Source organism: Xiphophorus maculatus, chromosome 19 (genome assembly GCF_002775205.1).
Source record: "Xiphophorus maculatus strain JP 163 A chromosome 19, X_maculatus-5.0-male, whole genome shotgun sequence".
Taxonomy (NCBI): domain Eukaryota; kingdom Metazoa; phylum Chordata; class Actinopteri; order Cyprinodontiformes; family Poeciliidae; genus Xiphophorus; species Xiphophorus maculatus.
The window spans coordinates 18,361,117-18,380,155 of record NC_036461.1 but is presented as its reverse complement, the minus strand read 5'-3'; the positions used below and the strand labels follow the sequence as shown (position 1 = coordinate 18,380,155).

Sequence of the window (19,039 nt, the reverse complement as noted above, 5' to 3'; positions counted from 1 at the left end):
CACCACCTCCCCCCCACTCCCACTTCGCGGCGCACTCATCTACCATCTGTTGCTTCTTCCACTTCCGACTGCTGGAGCAGTTAGAACAGAGGAAGAGGATGAGAATGAGGTCAGGTGGTGCATGTGGCACAATGTAATGTGAAATTGTCTGGGCAGCAGCCTTTGCAATCTGACCATTCTAGCACATAAATATATGCAACACCTTGCAAACTCATTCACACCACTTGAAGTTTTTGGGATTGTGTCCCTTTACAACCACAAACTGCACCACAAAAAAATATATATATAAGATTTTTAGTTTTTCAGCTTTATAATCGCAAAAATCAAGTTTTCCTATCAGAGAAGGCAAAATGCCAAGTGCTATCAGGTCATGCTCTTGATGTGGTGTGGAGGAAGACAATGTTTTGATATCTTGCAAATATGGGACAGGAAAATATGTGAATTTTTATATAGATCAGTAGTTTTATTGTATAAATATCTTAACGAACAAAGCTGGTTCTAAATCAAATTCAAAGGACCAAAATCATAGCTTAATGGAGCCATTTTTATTAACTACACACCCAAGATCATATGCACATCACTATAGACTTTCAGTCCCATCACATAAGGCAATTCATGGAGCACTTTCCGTAGTCGCTATGTGTACAGAAAGGGAGCGAGCTTGCAATGAACATGCGTTATTTTTTTTTTTTTCTTTTTGCCACCTGGGTGATGCGGAGTTGCAGCAGTAACACATTATTGATGGGGAAACAAAAACTCAAATAACACCGGAAAAAGTCTATGCTGGAAATGTATGCTGGAAAAAAGTTCCGGTACCCTAAGAGGTCAACTTTAGAAGTGCTGGTACTGCGTACTGATGCATACTGGCTCTGTTAAAGTACTGGGACAAGACTGTTTTCTGTATCAGTAAGGTGCTAAGAGTCAGAGGAAGCTGTTGGAAGCTATTTAAAGAAAGGAAAATACATGTCTAGACAAGTCAGTGGTTCACCCAGACTGCGAAGAGAAAGATTGATGAAGAAGAACGCTTCCAACAGATAGCAGGAAGCACCTGCTATCTGCCAAAGACATTATAGCTTTATTTAATGCTTTAGAGCGTTTTACCTCAGTCTATCATGTTGGATTGGAACATGCTGGCAACTAAGTGGAAATAAAAGAGTTCAAGTAAAGACCTATGTTCCCTAAGAGATACTGCTGTTTTTGTGCAAGCTGTGTTGGTTGAGTTAATCACTAATGCAGGATTCTGTGGCCAGTTTAAAATTGTATCTGTTATTTTTCAGAAAATAACATTAAGGTAAGGTACGTAAGGTAAGGTAAGATAATTTTATTTATATAGCACATTTTCAGCAACAAGACAATTCAAAGGACTTAAAATTAAGATATCGTTTTACAAGGACTCCTGCCTCACAAAACAGGATGCTGCCTGTACTCAAATATATCCCGATATTTCTTAAAGAGAAATCGGAATCAGTTACAACTGTAATTTGCAAGTCAAAACTTCGTAAGTCAGCTGTAAATTTCAGAATCTCTGATTTTACATGATCAACACAAAGTAGTCAGTCCCCACTTTTTTGACCTTTAAAGAGCTTGCGTCTTGATAAACCTCAGTCTATAGCAAATCTTTATCTGTTGTCCTTTGGTGAAGTCTATTGGTCAAGAAATTAACATCGTCCAACATTCAGGGAAGGTGAGAAAGATCGTTTCTAAGCAAAAGACATTTGGAATCACTTTGAAAATCTTGAAAAAGACTCATCAGACTCGACAGACCTCAGTTGGCATGTTAATTCTGTTCAGTTTCAATTTAGTTTCAATACAGTCGGGATTCACAATAAAAGTCAAATGTTTAATGTTAAAGTTCATGACAATACAAAATGTTGTGATGTTTAGGCCTATTCCATTTATATCACATCAGCAATAGGAATTCAATACCGACCGTTGAGCACGGTGGTGGAGGTGTAATGATTTGGGCTTGATTCACGGGAACCTGGGCACCTTAATGGATCCTCTGTGTGCTGAAGATTCTAGTGTCAAATGTGAGGCCGTGTGTCCGACTGCTAAAGCGTGACCAAAACTGGATTATGAAAAACAGCAGCAAATCTACAATAAAATGGATTAAGAAGGCAAGACTTAAGATGCTGCCATGGCCCAGTCAAAGTCCAAATTCACAAACCTCGCTAAAATGAAAGCAAGTTGTCGAAAAAAAATACTTGATCAGAATTTCTTCACAAAGCTGTGGGGTTAATAAAGTCATAAAGAATCCCACTGCAGAGAGTTCATTCTACAAGTTATTGAATCTTAATGTGTACTTAGTTTTTTCAGCCATAGCTGAATGACATGATATGAACAGATTTATTTCCCCAACATGAGTCACTGTCCTAAGAGAAGTGAAAGACCAGAAAAATGGCAAGAAGAATAGCTTAGTATTTTTTGTTTGGTGTCAAAAAAAAAAGACAGAAACAGTAAATCTCAGGGTGGAGCAGAGGAAACAGGTGTTTCCTCAGGTGTTTTATGGGAGGCTACTCTGAAACTGTAAAGCATAGGAGTTTTCTTTTTCGTCAGCAAAACAGAAAATCATGTGTTGCAGAAAACCTGCTTCTTTTTCCTGGTAAAAGATAACACAGCATGTCTCTTACAGTGCTAATAAATTATGCTGGAGTCTCACCTCTGAATGTTTGACCTGTGTTACTAAAAGTTTACACGAGAAATAAACACATGAATCTACGGTAAACAACCCGCCTCACGCTTTGCCACACACAGGCATAAACACGCAAACTCACAGCTACGCTGCTCCTGAACTGGCCCATCCACAAAAAAATAAGGGCCAGCCAAGGAGACCAGCTTGTGATTTTGTCCAGCTGCCCATACATCCATCCGTACGCAGAGAGGGAGACGGAGACAGAGAGGAGATGATGCAACAGTTCAGATGTTTCTCATGATGCAGCTGTCAAAGACAGCTGTGTTAGGGCCCCAAGAAAACAAAACACACCATCAAACCCAGAAAGAGAGGCCACACACACACACCCTATTACTTACATCCCTAAAAATGCAACAGCTTAAACGCAGGCATTCATCCTCATCTATAGATCAGTCAAGACCGCTGTAAATTTAGGGCAAGTGTGTGAATCGCTGCTCCAGTGGCGCCCCAAAGAGGAGAAGCGCTTTTTTCTTTCTTTCTTTCTTTCTTGCTTGTTTGCTTTCTTTCCTTCTTTCCGATCATTCCCCTCATCCATGCACATGTGGTCAACACATTGGAAGGAAACACAAACCCTCCTGGGAAAGCATGTGTGAGCGTTTGTATGTGCGGGGCGTTGGTATCCAACCAACGGAGCCTGTTAGCCAGCTGACCTACATACACACCAACTTGACTTGGTGTCAAGAGTAAAAAGGAACAGAGTAAAAAGGAATTAAAATACCGATACATATGAGTTTGAACCGTTAATTTATCTCTTTTTGCACTATCCATGCATGCGGGGTGTGTGTATGTGTGTGTGTCTGGGTCAGTTGTGACGTGGCGTTGCCTGGAAGTTATGTAAGCATAAGCAGGGTAATGTTATCTGTCCTTGGAGCTCTGAGAGCAAGACACTCCCACGACAGTTTCCTCTACAGTCAGGCCAACATACACACACACACACACACACACCTACACACATAAGTATGGTACCACTCCACATAGGCCATTCTCTTTAGAGTGTATGGTTGCATTTCAGATAAATGCCTTAAACAAACATATTTCAGCATCACTTAAGTAACTATGATGTGGAGCATGATGGAAAGTCTAAGACAGAAAAGGAAGCAAATAAAAAGGAGAGATAATGTGGTTAAGCAGGAAATGTGGGAAACAACTTAAAAATAGCACAGAGGGCTATAAATACACACACAGCTTGTGCTGCATGTCGCATGGGCAAAGAAACACACATCACACCGCCCAGAAGTTCATCTCCAGTGAGTCAAACATCTCCCCCCCCACCTTGTAAGCAGGGTGGGGCTTGGTGATCAAGGAGGAAGTCTAGTCTTCCTGCACCACCCTGCCTTCAGTCCATTATTCTCATGGCACCAATTCGCTGCAGAATGATGCACAATTAGGTTCACATCAGTCCACATGCACAGAAACGGGTTCTGAAACTGCAGGAAAATTTCCGTTTCTGCAGTTCAAATTCTGTTTGACTGGATGCCAGAGAAAAATTTCCTCTGGCTGTTCCCTCCTTTTCCTGCACACTGCTGGTTAGCTGGCTGAAATGAGGCGGAAGCCTTTTTTCCCCTCACTTGAAACAAACACAAATTCAACTCTTTAACAATTTATACTTGTGTATAATATGAACAATCAAGGTGGGAATACTACAAAAGCCCCACCCATCACTTTTAAAACAGGTGATGTTTTAAAAGTACAGATAGCAAGCTTTACGCAGCATGACATAAAAACTTGTCATGTTTTGCCATAGGAATTAGTCATATATGAACCAGGCACAGGCTGTTTGACAGGATGAAGTTATACCGAGGTTTTAAACTGATTTTAAAAACTTAGTCCTTCTAATTTGAAGACAGAGAAGAGTGTTGAGGTTTTTTGTGGCTTTGTGAGACACAGAGACCCACATACTGATGTGCACTGCTGATCAGCTGGAAGAGAGCTAAAAGTCTGTTTAATTCAGCTGTTTTAGCTATAGATAACACTATAACTGTAATAATTAAGATTACTGTAAGAATCTAAGACACCAATGCCTATTTAGGACCAACACATCATATTTTCATAACATGTTACAACATACATATAACATGTACCTGAATCTGAACTTGTGTTTTATTCAACAGTTATTTGAGCAGGTTGGTCAAGCTTAAGGATCGCAGAGCTTAAAAACCGGTTTTTATTGTGTGTGTGTGTGTGTGTGTGTGTGTGTATGCAGGTGTGTGTAAACACATTCCTTGAGATGAGTGAGCCGTTCCGCTATAAGCCTCTAAGCTCAAAATTGCATGTACAGTGCCTCAAGGAAAGTCTTATCAGTCAAGCCAGCTGATGAAGTTATAAACTGTATGATGACATCAGCAGCATCTGACATCAGCATGACACAAGGAAGTGTTTGCTGAGCGTGGCTTGTAGAAATCAGATGTGTTTTCCTGGCATCTGGCTCTGCCTTTTATGTACAGAAGACAAAAAAAAGAAGTAATGACTTGATAAAAACAATATAATACAATAAATATGAGTAGATGCAAGACTGACACACTGAGCTACGTGCTGCAGGTCATCAGAGATGAAAATCTCAAGCCACAAAAACATCTAGGGTTCGGTTTAAAATAAAGTCAAAGTTCCATTTTTGTCCTAATTTAACAAAAATAGGAAGAGCATTTATCAGCTTTTTAATTCAGCTACAACAGATACATGAAACCAACTGATCCAAAATTATATGTATTAAAATACCAGAGCTCCAGAGATTTATGTAAATTCATAGGTTTGAAAAATTTGTGCAAGAACATCCATTATTTTTCAAAAATGGTATATATTCTATACCAGAAGGATGGATGTTTTATTATTTTGCAGTCCTTTTTTTTACGCTTATTACTCTGTCAACAGGTCTTCTACTTTATGTTCTTAATTCATTGTCCATCCATCAGTCCACTTATGGCAGAGAAGACGCTTATCCCTGGTGGGGTCGCAAGGGTGCTGGTGCCAATCTCCAGGAGTCAGCAGGTGAGAGGCGGGGTACACCCTAGACCGGTCACCAGTCCATCGCAGAGCTAATTTATTATACTATATACCATGTGATATTCAGTTTTCACTGTCTAGTAACTGCAGCTATATGTTAAAGCTTTGAAATGTTACTCAGCCGTCCCCTTTAAATGTGTCCCAGGCAGGAGTATCCCGTTGGCCTCTATAATTCTTGCTTTACATTTTCTATTTTATTGTTTAAAAAAATAAGACAATGTTTAAGTTTCGATGTCTTCAAATGAAGGCAATTAGAATCTTTTCAGGGTTTTTTTAATCCCTTTTCAACATTAGCCAAAATTTACTAAAACTGCTATATTTACTTAATACATTATTTGATTCATGATGTAATTTAAATTCATAACAGAGGAAAAGGAGAACATTGCCATTCTGAAAGTAAAAAGAAAAGAAATAGAAGACTTGTTTTTCAGCGGGTCTATAACTTCTGTGCATCCATTTATATATTTCTTTTCAATTCAAGGTCCAAACCTAATTAGGTTTTATTTTCCTGACATTACAACAAACAAATGCTACTTTATTCTGGTATCTGCAACATCTTATCCTGTCCTGATCTGTGTGTGAGTAGTCTTTAAGACTGCAGTCCATGGTCTGTCTAGTGTGTATGGTTGCCAGCCCATACCTCCACCCAACCCAGATCCCTCTTTGGTTTTCCCCCACCCAAAGGAGGGGTGCCGTCGGGCGACCTACTTCTACTGCTGGGCCTGCTCCAGAAAACAGCAACGTAACGTCTGGAGGGACACTGAACCCAGCCGCGCTTTGTTCTCAAAATCCTAAACATGTACAAACACACAGCCCAACAGCTGTGCACATAGTCACGGGCAGTCGAAGGCACGCACAGAAATTCTTGCAACAAGACCAGAAACAGATTTCCAGTTGCACACACCTGGCCACATGTTGCCGAAACTCTTTGAGCGCCCCGCTGACATGAAAGCACACGGTGGCCCATCCGATTGCAGAACACGGCGACATTTCAACGGTTGCGCTGACATAAACCACGGTCACCTCGGCTTAAAACATCAAAGTTCGGAGCAGATTCACTTCCAGACATAACAAGTCGTGTTCTTGCCCCCGCTGTTCTTTTCTAACATTACCCAATGACTCTGTTCTGAAGCCTGCAGATAGGCTTGTTTTGGGAATGGCATCCAACCTACACCGGCAACATGGATACAGCATACTGTACTCTACTTCGCAAATATGCAAATTCACGCAACACACACCGACACACACACAAAAGCGTGCAATTAAATACACAAAGATACACAAGTCAGACACTTGTGACTCATTGTGTCCATTCCCTTATTAACTCTGCATGTCTACGAGAGAAGAGAGCGGGAGAAAGAGAAGACGTGCAACAGCTGTTGGGTTATAAACAAACTCGGAGTCATGAAACACTTTCCTGATATTACACCGATCTCCCCTTAAATCCACAATGCCCCCACCTTACCCCCCTCCACCACCACCCAAAACCAACGTCCCGGTTTGGACCGCAGCTGTACTTCCTTCCCCCTCCCGCCCTGTCCTCTGCCATTCAACATGCTTCTCTCCTATCTCTCCACATGTTAATATGGGGCATTCCTGGATTGTGAGTCACAGTCTGAACAGTAACAAGTTTGTGTCCACCACAGAGAGCTGCGGGGAAAGAGTGTGCGCTGATAAGGAGGGAGAAGAGAAAAGAAATGGAGAAGTTATGCGTACGTCAGTGGAAAGGCAGAAAGAGGGCTGGAAAGGCTAGATTAGCAGGGACTTTCCCTCAAACCCTTGAAATTCTATTTCTGCCTCTGCAATATGTGTGTGATTGCGAAAAAGGTTTATACGGGAACAGATGTGGTGGACACTGTGTATGAGCAGAAGAGACACCGTTGTCTCAGGTTATTCCTTGACCTCTCTTGGCCCTTACTGAAACATGCATCCCATTTGATCAAGGAGGGCAAAAAAAAAAAAAAGAAGTGGGGCTTCCCTATGAAACTCTAACACAAATGATGTAAACAATGTCTTGTGGAACTTGAAGCTGTGCAGAGGAACTCTGTCACATTTTGACAGCAAACTCCTCTTCAAAGCATTTGAAATTTGACGTGGGAATAATCTAATCCTTATAGTAAATATAGCAACCTGATTTGAAGCAAAATATTAAAATGAGTTAATAGTGACCTGCAAAATGGCAGTATGCTCTGTGACAAACCAGCACAATGTGGCTAAAACTGTGAAATGGAAAGAAATATTGGGATTGTACAACATGCAGAATCACAGTTGTCACTGCAATGTCCATGCATCCAATATTGAAATCACCGATCAATGTCCATGCATCCAATATTGAAATCACAAAGGGCCAATATTTTATTGGATATATTTAAAGTGACATGCATTGATATTCTTCACACAAATAATTATACGGCATTTCAGTTGCTGAACAGACTTTCACCCTCTTTGATGCCCACAACTGTTTTGTATTTGTTAAAGAGGCCAGAAGGTGAAGATCACAAACACTGGGACATTAAAATGATTAGAAAGATAGAAAGGAGTCAAGAATATGTAGCTAACCGATAGCTACATATTGGTTAGCTATCGGTAACCGATACGTTACCGATAGTTATCTGAGGAAAAGTCCTCAGATAAGTGGTATCACTTTTGCATATTTGCCTAAAGTGCAGCCCTGAAGCATGCCTTATGTGACATACGTTTATATTCTGCTCCACTTTCCTCTGATGTTAAACGTCAAAGTGCAACAAATTGCCTTCAGCACTCACCAAATTGTTAAGAGTTCTTCTGTGTGTAACTAAACCTCAGTATAGATTTAGCTGTGCTTAAATGCCTTGCAAATTTGTTAGAAAACATCAGTGAACAAAGAGCATCACAAAGACCAGGGAATACAGCAGACAGGTCAGAGATGAAACTGTGGCAGTGTGTAAGGAGGGGTTAGGTCTTAATCCAAAGCTCAGAAGAAAGAATCTGTTGACAGGACAGCTGTTAGCCCATAACTCCACAAATACAATCACTAAACTGCAAATAGCAACTGAAAAGAGGGAGCTTTGGTGATATCAGTCAGATGGTTGGAGCTAAATAGAGGGAAATCCTGGAGAAAAATGTGTTAGAAGCTGCAAAAGGCCTAAGACAAGCCTGGAGGGTCACCTACCACCTCAACATGCAGCCAAAGCTACCTTGGAGCGATCTAGATCAGAGGATATTGATATTCTTGAATAGCCCTGTGAAAGTCCAGTTCAAAAATCAATTGATAAGTGAAATTAGACAGTCCCCTGCTTCTTCTCTATGCAGTCTGCTTGAGCTTGCATTATATAGCAAAGAAGAATCTGCAAAAAAAAAAAAAAAAAACTGACAGCAAGAGTCCCGAAAACACTCACGTGGACTGGGAAACAAATGAACCCAACACTTTTAGTCTCTTTTTTTCTTTTAATTTGCTTATTAAGTCACAATTATGCAGTTCTTTATATTGGTGTGAAATATAAAATCCCAAAAAAGACATTAAAGTGTGCGGTTGTAACAAGACAAAATGTGGAAAAGTTTAAGGGGCATGACTACCTTTGCAAGGTACTGTGAGAGAAACATGCAGATCTGTTAGAAGACAAAAAAACAAAAAACAATTGAAGGTAAGTCTAAAAATTATGGAACATTTTTACATTTGAAGAAAAAAAGGGGGGGACCAGGAAGCAAGGGAGGAAGTAGAGAAGGATGGCCAGAGAACTGAACGAGGAGGCAGCGAGAATGGAGAGAAGGGGAACGGCTCCAGCTGTACCCTGAGCTTCGCAGGAGTGCCAAGAATTTCATTCTTGGAAAAGATCGTTCTTTCTGCCTCTGTCTGTCTGGAAAAAAAAAAAACTTCTGTAAGCTACCTCCTCTACACAGCTGCTGCTCACAAACACTTTCACACAGTCTTACTGTATTCTCAAGAGTTCCAGTCATCCATTTCTACCCGCTCAAACCACTCCCATTCCCAGGTTGCCCAAGTGGGCCAGTCAGAACAGCAAGTATGAGCTGGAAAAGTAGATCAACTCAGTAGCAGCGGCAGCAGCAGCTACAGAGGTAGCTGGGGTCATTGCATAAAAGAAGAGGCCTCATCCAGAATGCATGGCACGATCAGACATGCAGCTCCTAGTTCTTTTATTCGTCTTCTACTTCTTTCAAACCATATTCATTAACTTGATTCCTGCATTTTATTTTAACTCTGCTACTTCCATCCTCTTTTCCTTAGTCTGCCTCCTCATGGCCTACTTTGTGAGGGCATTGAGTTTATAACTGAGCACTGGGCAGGGCATACAACAATCAACTCTCTCCACCTCATGCGCACACGCACGCACACACACTGAAGTCAATGTTTTAACTGCCTTGTGCCAGCTGAACCAAACCAATCCGCTCCATTTTCTTTTGTTTCTTTTGAGCGGAGAATGTCGAGGGTGGAGGAAAGAAAAAGGGAGCAGGTACGCCACACAAAAGCACACATCCAAACACAAAATGTGTGCCCAGAGGGATCACATTCCATTACACACCACCTGCAGTGAGAGTCCTCTCCCCTGGCAACCAGTTTCCCAGATGCAATGAGACATAGCACAAAATTAAGACCCATATGCTAAACACACCTCTGTAACCTGCTTTACGGTTGCCTGCAGGGCATACAATGTTGTAGGTAACTCCTTTGTAGGTAAATCCCTCACAGGACTGTCTGGCTTAGACTATATTTTGAGATCTCTTTCTTTTCCAATAGTGTCTAAACCCATCTTAAAAAATATTAGGATGTAGGATTAAAATATTTATTAATCCCACATGATAACCACTTATGCACGGGATGGAAGCTTAAAGCGACAAAGAATTTACCTAGGTAACCTTAGAAAGCTACACTACACATGAAACCTGCAGGGTTGTTTCTTTCACCAAAATGCTGGGTTAACTAATTTCAGGCTAACAATGAGTCAAAAGTTGTAACCCTGTTTATTGCTTTAATACACTGCTTTGTTTTTTTAAAAGGTCAGCATTTAAAGCAACATTGTACTAACTATGTTCAAGATTTACATTTTGACTAAAAACTGGTCATTTAATGTTTGGTCTATGCGAGTAGTGGGACAGAAGACGAGTAGTTTTAATCAAATACTGGCATTTTTTTTAAATACTTTTGTTTTAAATTGGAGAAGAAATTGAAAAAGAAATTGAAAAAGAATTATTTTTGACAGCCACTTTTCACCACATTGCTTTAGCCACAATGACCTGATGTGACTTCACTGAACTTCCTCAGGATGAAGGGATGAAGTAAGACCTACTAAGATAGTAAACCTCTACTTTTTTTTTTTGCCAGACTTTTTCCTTTTCACGCTGCAAAACCCAAATGAAACTTTTGCATTTTGAGTTTTGCAAATTTTCCAATTCATTTAATCTTCTTATGTTTTATGGGGGATTTCTTTTACTTATTTTTATTTGTGTGTCACTATACATCTTTGAAGCAGGCTTGATTTTCAAGAGTCATAAAGTGTATTCAGATACTACAAAGTCACAGACAATTACTATTTCAAGCACCTACAATTACAGGAAATCGGTTATAAGATTCATAATATCTGGGGCGAGGCGCATGTGCAACAATAATACCATCACACCCATTGACATTTCTAACGACACGTCTACACACATAAAGACAAGCCAACAAATGACGAGAAGGAGCTTCTTCTTTTTTTTAAACTAAGCATACTTATACAGATTTTTAAAAATTTGATTGAAATAGTTACTTTCGATAAACATATTAAGACTTTCAGCTGACAGGACAAACTTAACCTCTTTTCAAGAGAACTACGGTTTTCATTAAACCTGTCAGGCTGCCCCACATGGGAGGGATTTGGATCTGAGGCAGGTTTGAAACCTAAAATAACCCCTTCTGGTTACAAGCTGCAAGGGGACCGTCCAGAACAGAACACTAAATTAAGCCCTTCGGAGAAAAATGTATTTGCGTCTTCTCCCCCAGCTTGTTTAGAGCCATCTGGCTTGAGGTAAACACAGGCTGCAGGACTTTCCACCACATCTCTCTCAAGCAGCTATTTCCATTTACATCAAAGGGTCCCGAGTGTAGAAGTGCACACTTTGGCTGGAGGCTGGACAAAAAGAAAACCTCAGGAAGCTTCTGTAGTGATGCAGTGAGCCCAGGAAAAGCTATATCACCTGCATCCGTCTAACAGAGGCAGAGGGGATAACACAAACTAACAGGAATGAAAGCAAGGCCAGAAGAAAGTAACTAAAAAAATAAAGATCACCACATTATTTCTCATTGTTTCTTCCTTACATCAGGATCCCAAGGACACATTTTTTTCCCCAATACCAAAAGATTTTGTTCAAACATATAAATTAAAAAATTTCAAGTATATTTTCTTTCTAATTTGTAATGTTACTTGACAGAGTGCTAAAACTAATTAGTACAAAATAAAAATGTCCAAATTTTATAATAGTTTGTAGGCGGTACAAAGTGTTCACAAGATGGACTACAGTTGTTACCTTTCCATTTCACGCAAAAGTATAAATCTTTTTTTCCCGCCGCAATATCGATGCTTTACTCTTCTGCCCCAACATTACTCCATAGTATACCAAACACATAAAAAGACAAAATGGTTTCGCATTCTCCCCTTCTACTCATACAAAGTTAATTAGCAAAGCTCAAGAAGTGTCTCTGATGTGATTATTAGAATGTGATTCTTGAATATATTTAGGACAAAGCAATGCCGATATAAAGCTTACGTTCATGACAAATGCTGAGAGCAACATAAAAAAACATAGGCCCAATTTCCGGCACTTACCTAAGCCAAAAGTCTAAAAAGTTGCAATTTCAGAAATGCCTAGTTTTGTTGTTTTTTTTGTCATACTGTTCCAATGTTTAAGTGAATGTTAGGAAGTTCTCAAAGTGCTGAAGTAGCTGGAGTAGAGCAGAGCTTTTTGGAAATATTTCTGATTGGGAAGAACATGGAGAGCCATGGCATCAAAATCAAAGAAACACCAACTGATATTTTTACTAAAGTAATGTTATGTTAAAGTGCAATTCAACAAGTTATGAACTAAAAGAAAACCTAATGGCAGCAAAGGTAATTATTATCTACAACGACCATATATACTTGAAAAACACTTTGTTTAGACAGTGTTTATTCTATATATGACAAACAAACTGCTAAAACAAAATAGAAAAAAGCCAAACACAAACTGTAGAGATCTATCTTATAGTAGCTTAGCACTTTAACACAATATTAACAATTTTTGTGTTAACCCTCCTGTTATGTTCGTTTCTGAGGTACAGCAATAATGTTTGTGGCCCAATTTGACCCGGGGAGTGTTCAATCACATAATAGTGTCAGAAACCAAAAAAATCCTCCAAAACATTTTTGTATCTGATTATTAACTCCAGTACTAACCATTTCAATCAATATTTGTGCAATAATGTTTTTTTTATTTCTCAGAAATTAAGGATCAATGACGACAAACTCATTTACTCATTTGGACATAAAAAATTTAATTTTCGTTTTTTTATGTCCACTGAAAAAAACCTAGACACAAAAAAACAATAATTTCCTTGAAATTGATCTTTTGTAAAAAAAAATTTAAATAACATTTTGATTTTATTTTATTTTTTCAATGGGTGATCTTTATAATTGAACTTCAGACACATATACTGTTCAGGGTCAAATTGACCCGCTGATTGAAATTAATACAAATGAGTCATGCAGAGAGTATTTATGTTTTCCTCCACTTCTGCTGAGTGTCCACTCAGTGTGGATGGAGTTAGTCCACAGGAACAGAAAAGATTCCCGTCAAACGTTGTGTGAACACCTGCTTTCTCGCAGTTTATTACTGAAGTAAAGAGAATAGTGAGAAAGTGGGTTCATTGGGGTGTACATGTGCATGTGTGTGTGTTGTGTGTTGTTTGTGTGTTTGTGGTGAAATATGGTTCATAGCTGCAAGGAAACATATAAAATTGAACATTTTTAAAAAAAAATTTAACCTTCAACTTGACTGCCGGGTCAAATTGACCCGAACAATATCTATGTAAAAAGTAGACGCGGGGGGGGGGTTGCAAATGTGTAAAATGAATAAATTTGCCATTTATATGTAGAGTGAACCTATTAAGACAAATAGAAAACGTTTCACGCAAAAAAATACTTCCAACTATTTTAAAAAAAAATTTAAACCTTAAAACGGGTCAATTTGATCCAAACATAACAGGAGGGTTAAGTCAAAGCAATTTTTGTTTTGTATTTTGTTGTGTGTTATACAGTGAAACTACAGTAGTTTTACTCCAGGTTACCGTAGAGGGAGAATCTTATACCAAAAAATGACATCATATTTCATATTGTTTCAAAGAAATCTATTCTGGAAATAGGCACTGTACTAAAGTTAGTAGCTTTAAACTGAAAAAAAATAATTGTTGTGTTCAAACAACTTCAGGTATTGCCATTTTTAACAGGGAGCTACTACAAGGAACGAGGTACTACATTTGAACTATTTGAGCATTTCTCATTCATAATATGACTGCAAATAAACAGCTAAAAATAAAGCAAGGTAAATATCTTTATTACAACAGTAATGCCTTCACAGGTCACAATTAGTTCTCACCAATGAATGATGGAGAGAGTGTTTTAGAAGAAGTCTGGTCGCGACAGTTCTATGCAGGGATTGTGATCGGAACAGCTTAAAAAAAGCACTACGTCAGTTTTAATATATTAAATAACAAGCTAATCACGATGCAGCAGAACATTGACAGGAAGTGAGCATCAGTGAAGACACAGAGAGAGAGTGTATGAGCCAGCTGCGCACATCTGCTGGCAAAACACAAACCAGACCTTGATTCCCCAGCTGCTTTGTCCAAATAACACATGCAGAATGACATGTATGCAGAGTCAGTGGTGACCACACACCGCAGAGGTTACGCACAGCCATGACTTGTTTGAAGAAAGTTGTCCAAAGTCGGGAAACGTTCTGCAGGGAGCAGGTGGGACATGGTCTTTAACGGCTTCATCTTAGGTATAATACCTAAGAACTAAATATTGTTAATATTCAACCTACATCCAAAATTATTAGATGCAATAGAAAAAAGGACAAACAATGTTGATCTGCTGCCATCTAAGCACTGTGATGTCACTTCCTCCGTGGTGGTGTAACCTCTTTCTGTGAGACACAGCCCTCCTCCCCGGACTCATCGTCCCTCATAAAAAGTTCAACAAAGACCAAACAGCCCAGTCAACTAACTCGCCCTTGTAAAACACACACACACACGTAAGCAAGTGCATGGCAACACACTGAAATTCCAGAGCAGGGTGCTCTAACACACCCTCCAGAGGCTTCTCCTTTGATGTGAGTGTGGGAAAGCTCAGGGGAATGGTCTTATGGTCTTAGTGAGGGCGTGTGGGGGAGGAAGGGACAGAGTGGGAGAAGGGCGGCGGGGCGGGAAGGGAGAGAGGGGGGTTGTGTTATTGGTCCGAAAACGGTGAAGAGGGAGAGATGGCAAGGATGATTAGAGACTGGGGAGTGTGTGGAAGCATGTCGTGGGGGTGTGTGTGAGAAAAGAGTGTGTGTGAGGAGGGTTGGTTGAAGCTGACCCCCCGGAGCATCGAGTCTGCTTTAGACAGGCCACGGAGACACTCACATATCCACACTGAACATGCTAATTAGCAGACGGATACAGGAAGAGATTCGATCGACTCATTTGCTGACACACACAAGGCTGCAGCCAAAGAAGAAGCGAGCATCAACAGAGCAACACAACAAAACCACTAGTAGGGAAGGAAGAAAACTGAAGCATGTGACTAAAATGATCCAAGAAAATGTGGAATAATTTGATTGTATACGTCCAGTTTCGAAACTGTTCCATAGCATTTGACGGCTAATTACACACAAGAAACTGCTGGTTTTAAGGCCAATGACTTAGACAAATATGCAATATCTAATAGTGTAGCCGATAAGTGTATATTATGAATTCAGGTATAGTATGGGATTTACTATAGAAAATGGCTTCGTTTGTCAGTTAAAATAACTCAATTCAACACAAAAATGTCCATTTTTGTTCCTAAACTTTAGACATAAGTCTCTTTTAATTTATTGGATTGCTGGTTGAGAGTCAGTACAGTGGGTCAACCTCATAAAACAAATCAATCAAAGGCTGAATCATTCCTATTTGACCCAGACGTGGGTTATCAAAATAATCCAAACTGGATTGTTTTTGACCCAGTAGTTCCCGGAGAGTATGAATGAGAAGAAAACAGACGCTAATGACAGAATCCTCTGGAGCAGAGGCCGAACGAGTAAAACATCAAGTGAAAAGAGGTGAAGGCGTTATGAAACACAAGCGAAAAGCAAGGATCCATGTGAAAAAACAAAAAAAAAACATCTGGCCCTGACCTCTCCAGGTAGGGTCAGTCTTGGCAGAGAGCATCCGTGTTTGTGTGCATGTTTGCACCGCAGAGCAACAGCTAAACAGAAGTTGTTTTATCTCAAATCTGGTCCTCTCTTGTGCCCTCAGGTCTCAGCAACCTCCCTCGGCAAAATCACACAAACGCACACACACGCAGGCATACACACGTAGCAAGCTGAAGAGCAAACACACAAGTACACAAGCGAGGGCAAACACTGAGCTCTGTGGTCTTGGTAATCACACAGAGTCGGTCTGAAGAGGGGACTCAGTCCCGTCTTCAAAACCCACCGCCACACTCCACCTCTCATAAAACCCGCTGACCTCCTCCAGAGAAGGTTAGAGGAAAAGAACTGGAGTTTGTTCTTCTGTCGGGGTGTGTGCGTGTGTGTGGGGGTGTGCTCCTTCAACGTTAGTAACATTCACATTAATACGAGGCCAAGCTGGAGACCTCACACCAAAAAAACAGCACACACAGACAGAAGAACTTTTTTATGGGGAAGTGCACACATGCAACCAGACGAATAAACATCTACGAGACCTTAGCTGCATCAATACAGTGTCCTTCTGCAAAGCAGGATCTGTTTTTCCTCTCTGCTGTTTATTATATTCACAAAATTCTTCTGTCATCTGTTCTTTAATTAACGTTTCACAAGTTACCAAATCTTTCATTCTACCTGTCACTTGTGTCTGCACCATCCTTGCATCTATCCATCCCACCATGCAGCGCGTCTATCTGCCATTAACTCTGCCCGTAGGTTTGCCCGAGGCGATCCCTCTGATTTCAGGAAAATTAAATTACATGGCGGTTTAGAGGAGAAGAGGCAGGCTGTTGTTTTCTACAACACGGCGTGCTGTGGTGGTGAGGGTTTTACAAGAGGGGCGGCAGGCTGTGTCTGGGCCAAAGCTGCTTTCTCTCAATTCCGAGGCCAAAGAAAGACTGACGGGAGAAGATGGGGATCGGCAGGAGAGAGGAGGGGGGAGATCACGAAGAAAACAAAAGCACCCTTTCAAAGCTGCTGTCTGACATCCTCAAAGTGAGACAATTTCAGAGGAGACTGGGGGAAATCCCGTGTTACTGCCACCTCCTTCCATCTTTAGGAGCTTTTTAATGTGGCTTCCATCTCCAGTCTTTTTCATTTACTGATATCTGACGAAGCCAGAGTAGAGCTATGGCAGATCGGCTTTACCACATCTGTCATCGGCGCAAACGTACATTACTACTAACCACTGCCCTACATTTACACTATTATGTACATACTTTACTACACAAATCATCCAAAAGACTGTAATCAAGGAATATTCAGGAGTTTTTGCATGTTTTATGGCAGAATAAATACCTTTAAATTCAGACTCTGCAGACATAAGATTTCACAGCTTCTATTTCCTTCACATTCTTGTAGGGAAGACCACAGGCACCAGCTGGGGGTCATGACCAAGGTTTGTTTGAATATTGAATATGAAAACTCATCTTTCTGTCCATATCATCTGTGATTTTATCGGTCACGCCCACGGCAACTCTTGCAGTTATGTTTTACAATTATTTTTTTCTCACTTAAAGGCCTATTTTTGCAAGCACAGTTTGCAAAACTGTAGTATTGGCTGTGCATATTATTTTATTATCAAATACATTTTGTTCACCTTAAAAATATATATAAAATATAGTTTTATAATCCTGGCAGTGACGTTAGAAGAGCAAGAGAGACTGTATTGGGTGCTGCCCCTCACTATCGGTCATCAATCCATTTCACCTCTTAGTTCTGCAGCAAGCACACATCAATAAATGTTCCTTTGTCAATCACGTTCTCCTTCACATGGACCAAGTGCGCTTTGGGAGACAACTTAAACTAAGGAACCAGATGGGCACGGTCTACAACTTGTGGAAACACCTGAGCAATATATATAAGGTATTTGCATTGGTTTCTGTATCAGAATTTGCTAATTTGCGAGTCATTTTGAGATGGGATGGACACCAGAGAATCGTATGAAGAATCTGCTAAATGCTTCTGTTGCCGATCTTTTTTGCTTTGAGAAGAATCACAATGTCCCAATCAATCTCCAGTCTTTTCTTACCCATACATCTCGGTGTGGTTCCGTGTTTATGACCACCTCCCATGGTGAAGAGAGGCATAATATTAGCGGGTAGACTAGTCTAGAATAACTCTATAATTAACATGGACACAAAATTTTGATTGGATCTCTTAGTTCAAATATTAACGTATTTATGTGATAATTCATTTTACATGATCAATTTGCAATATACAAGTCTCCGCAAACCGCTAAAAGTTGTATTATTTATCCTTATTCCCAAAAGAAAATCTTCACACAGCATTTTATGGGTTAAAACAGCTTTGTGTGCCTGAAATACGCTTGTTGGTTTGATGCGTTTCCAGTTTACAAGTCTCGGTTAAGTCAGCCTACAATAAAACTGATTAAAAAAAACCAAATCTTCAATCACAGAGACACGCATAAGAGTGATGGCCAGGCCTCGCTGTAATATGATAACGTGATGTGATAAGTGAAGACTGACCCTGAATGCATTGCAGCGAGCCGTCCTCCGCCCGGATGGTAAACGTCTCCCCTGGGTTCACCTGCACCAGAATCACCTGTGTCAAAACACAGAGACAAAAGAAAAATGAAAACATTGTAAGACGACGCAAATAAAGACAGTATTAAGGGAGAAAGTTTATATGCACACATCCGTTACATAATTTCCAGAGGTGATTTGGTACACTGACTATAGGATCATAGAGTATCATTTACACATAAATGAGAAGCAGCTACTTTGAGACTCACACCTCGATCTTAGAGCAGGTTTCTTTAAAACCTGTTCTCAGAGAAGATCCAGTATGAATGCAACAGCATACATTCTAGTCTAACAGAGAGACAGGTGAGCGCACACACCAATGAAAGCGAAGTAAATGATTAAGCTTCTGATTAAGCCCGAAGGG

The 19,039-nt window shown here is 40.1% G+C and overlaps 1 protein-coding gene across 2 annotated transcripts in view; it reads right to left on the bottom strand.

Annotated features, from left to right (window-relative positions):
- Positions 1–19,039, bottom strand: part of fndc3b (fibronectin type III domain containing 3B) — a 110,199-nt gene that overhangs the window by 58,064 nt on the left and 33,096 nt on the right. For both annotated transcript variants that reach the window (XM_023352428.1, XM_023352429.1), the window contains one exon: positions 18,619–18,694. In XM_023352428.1, coding sequence (XP_023208196.1) covers positions 18,619–18,694 — 76 coding nt within the window. The remainder of the gene's footprint in view (positions 1–18,618; positions 18,695–19,039) is intronic.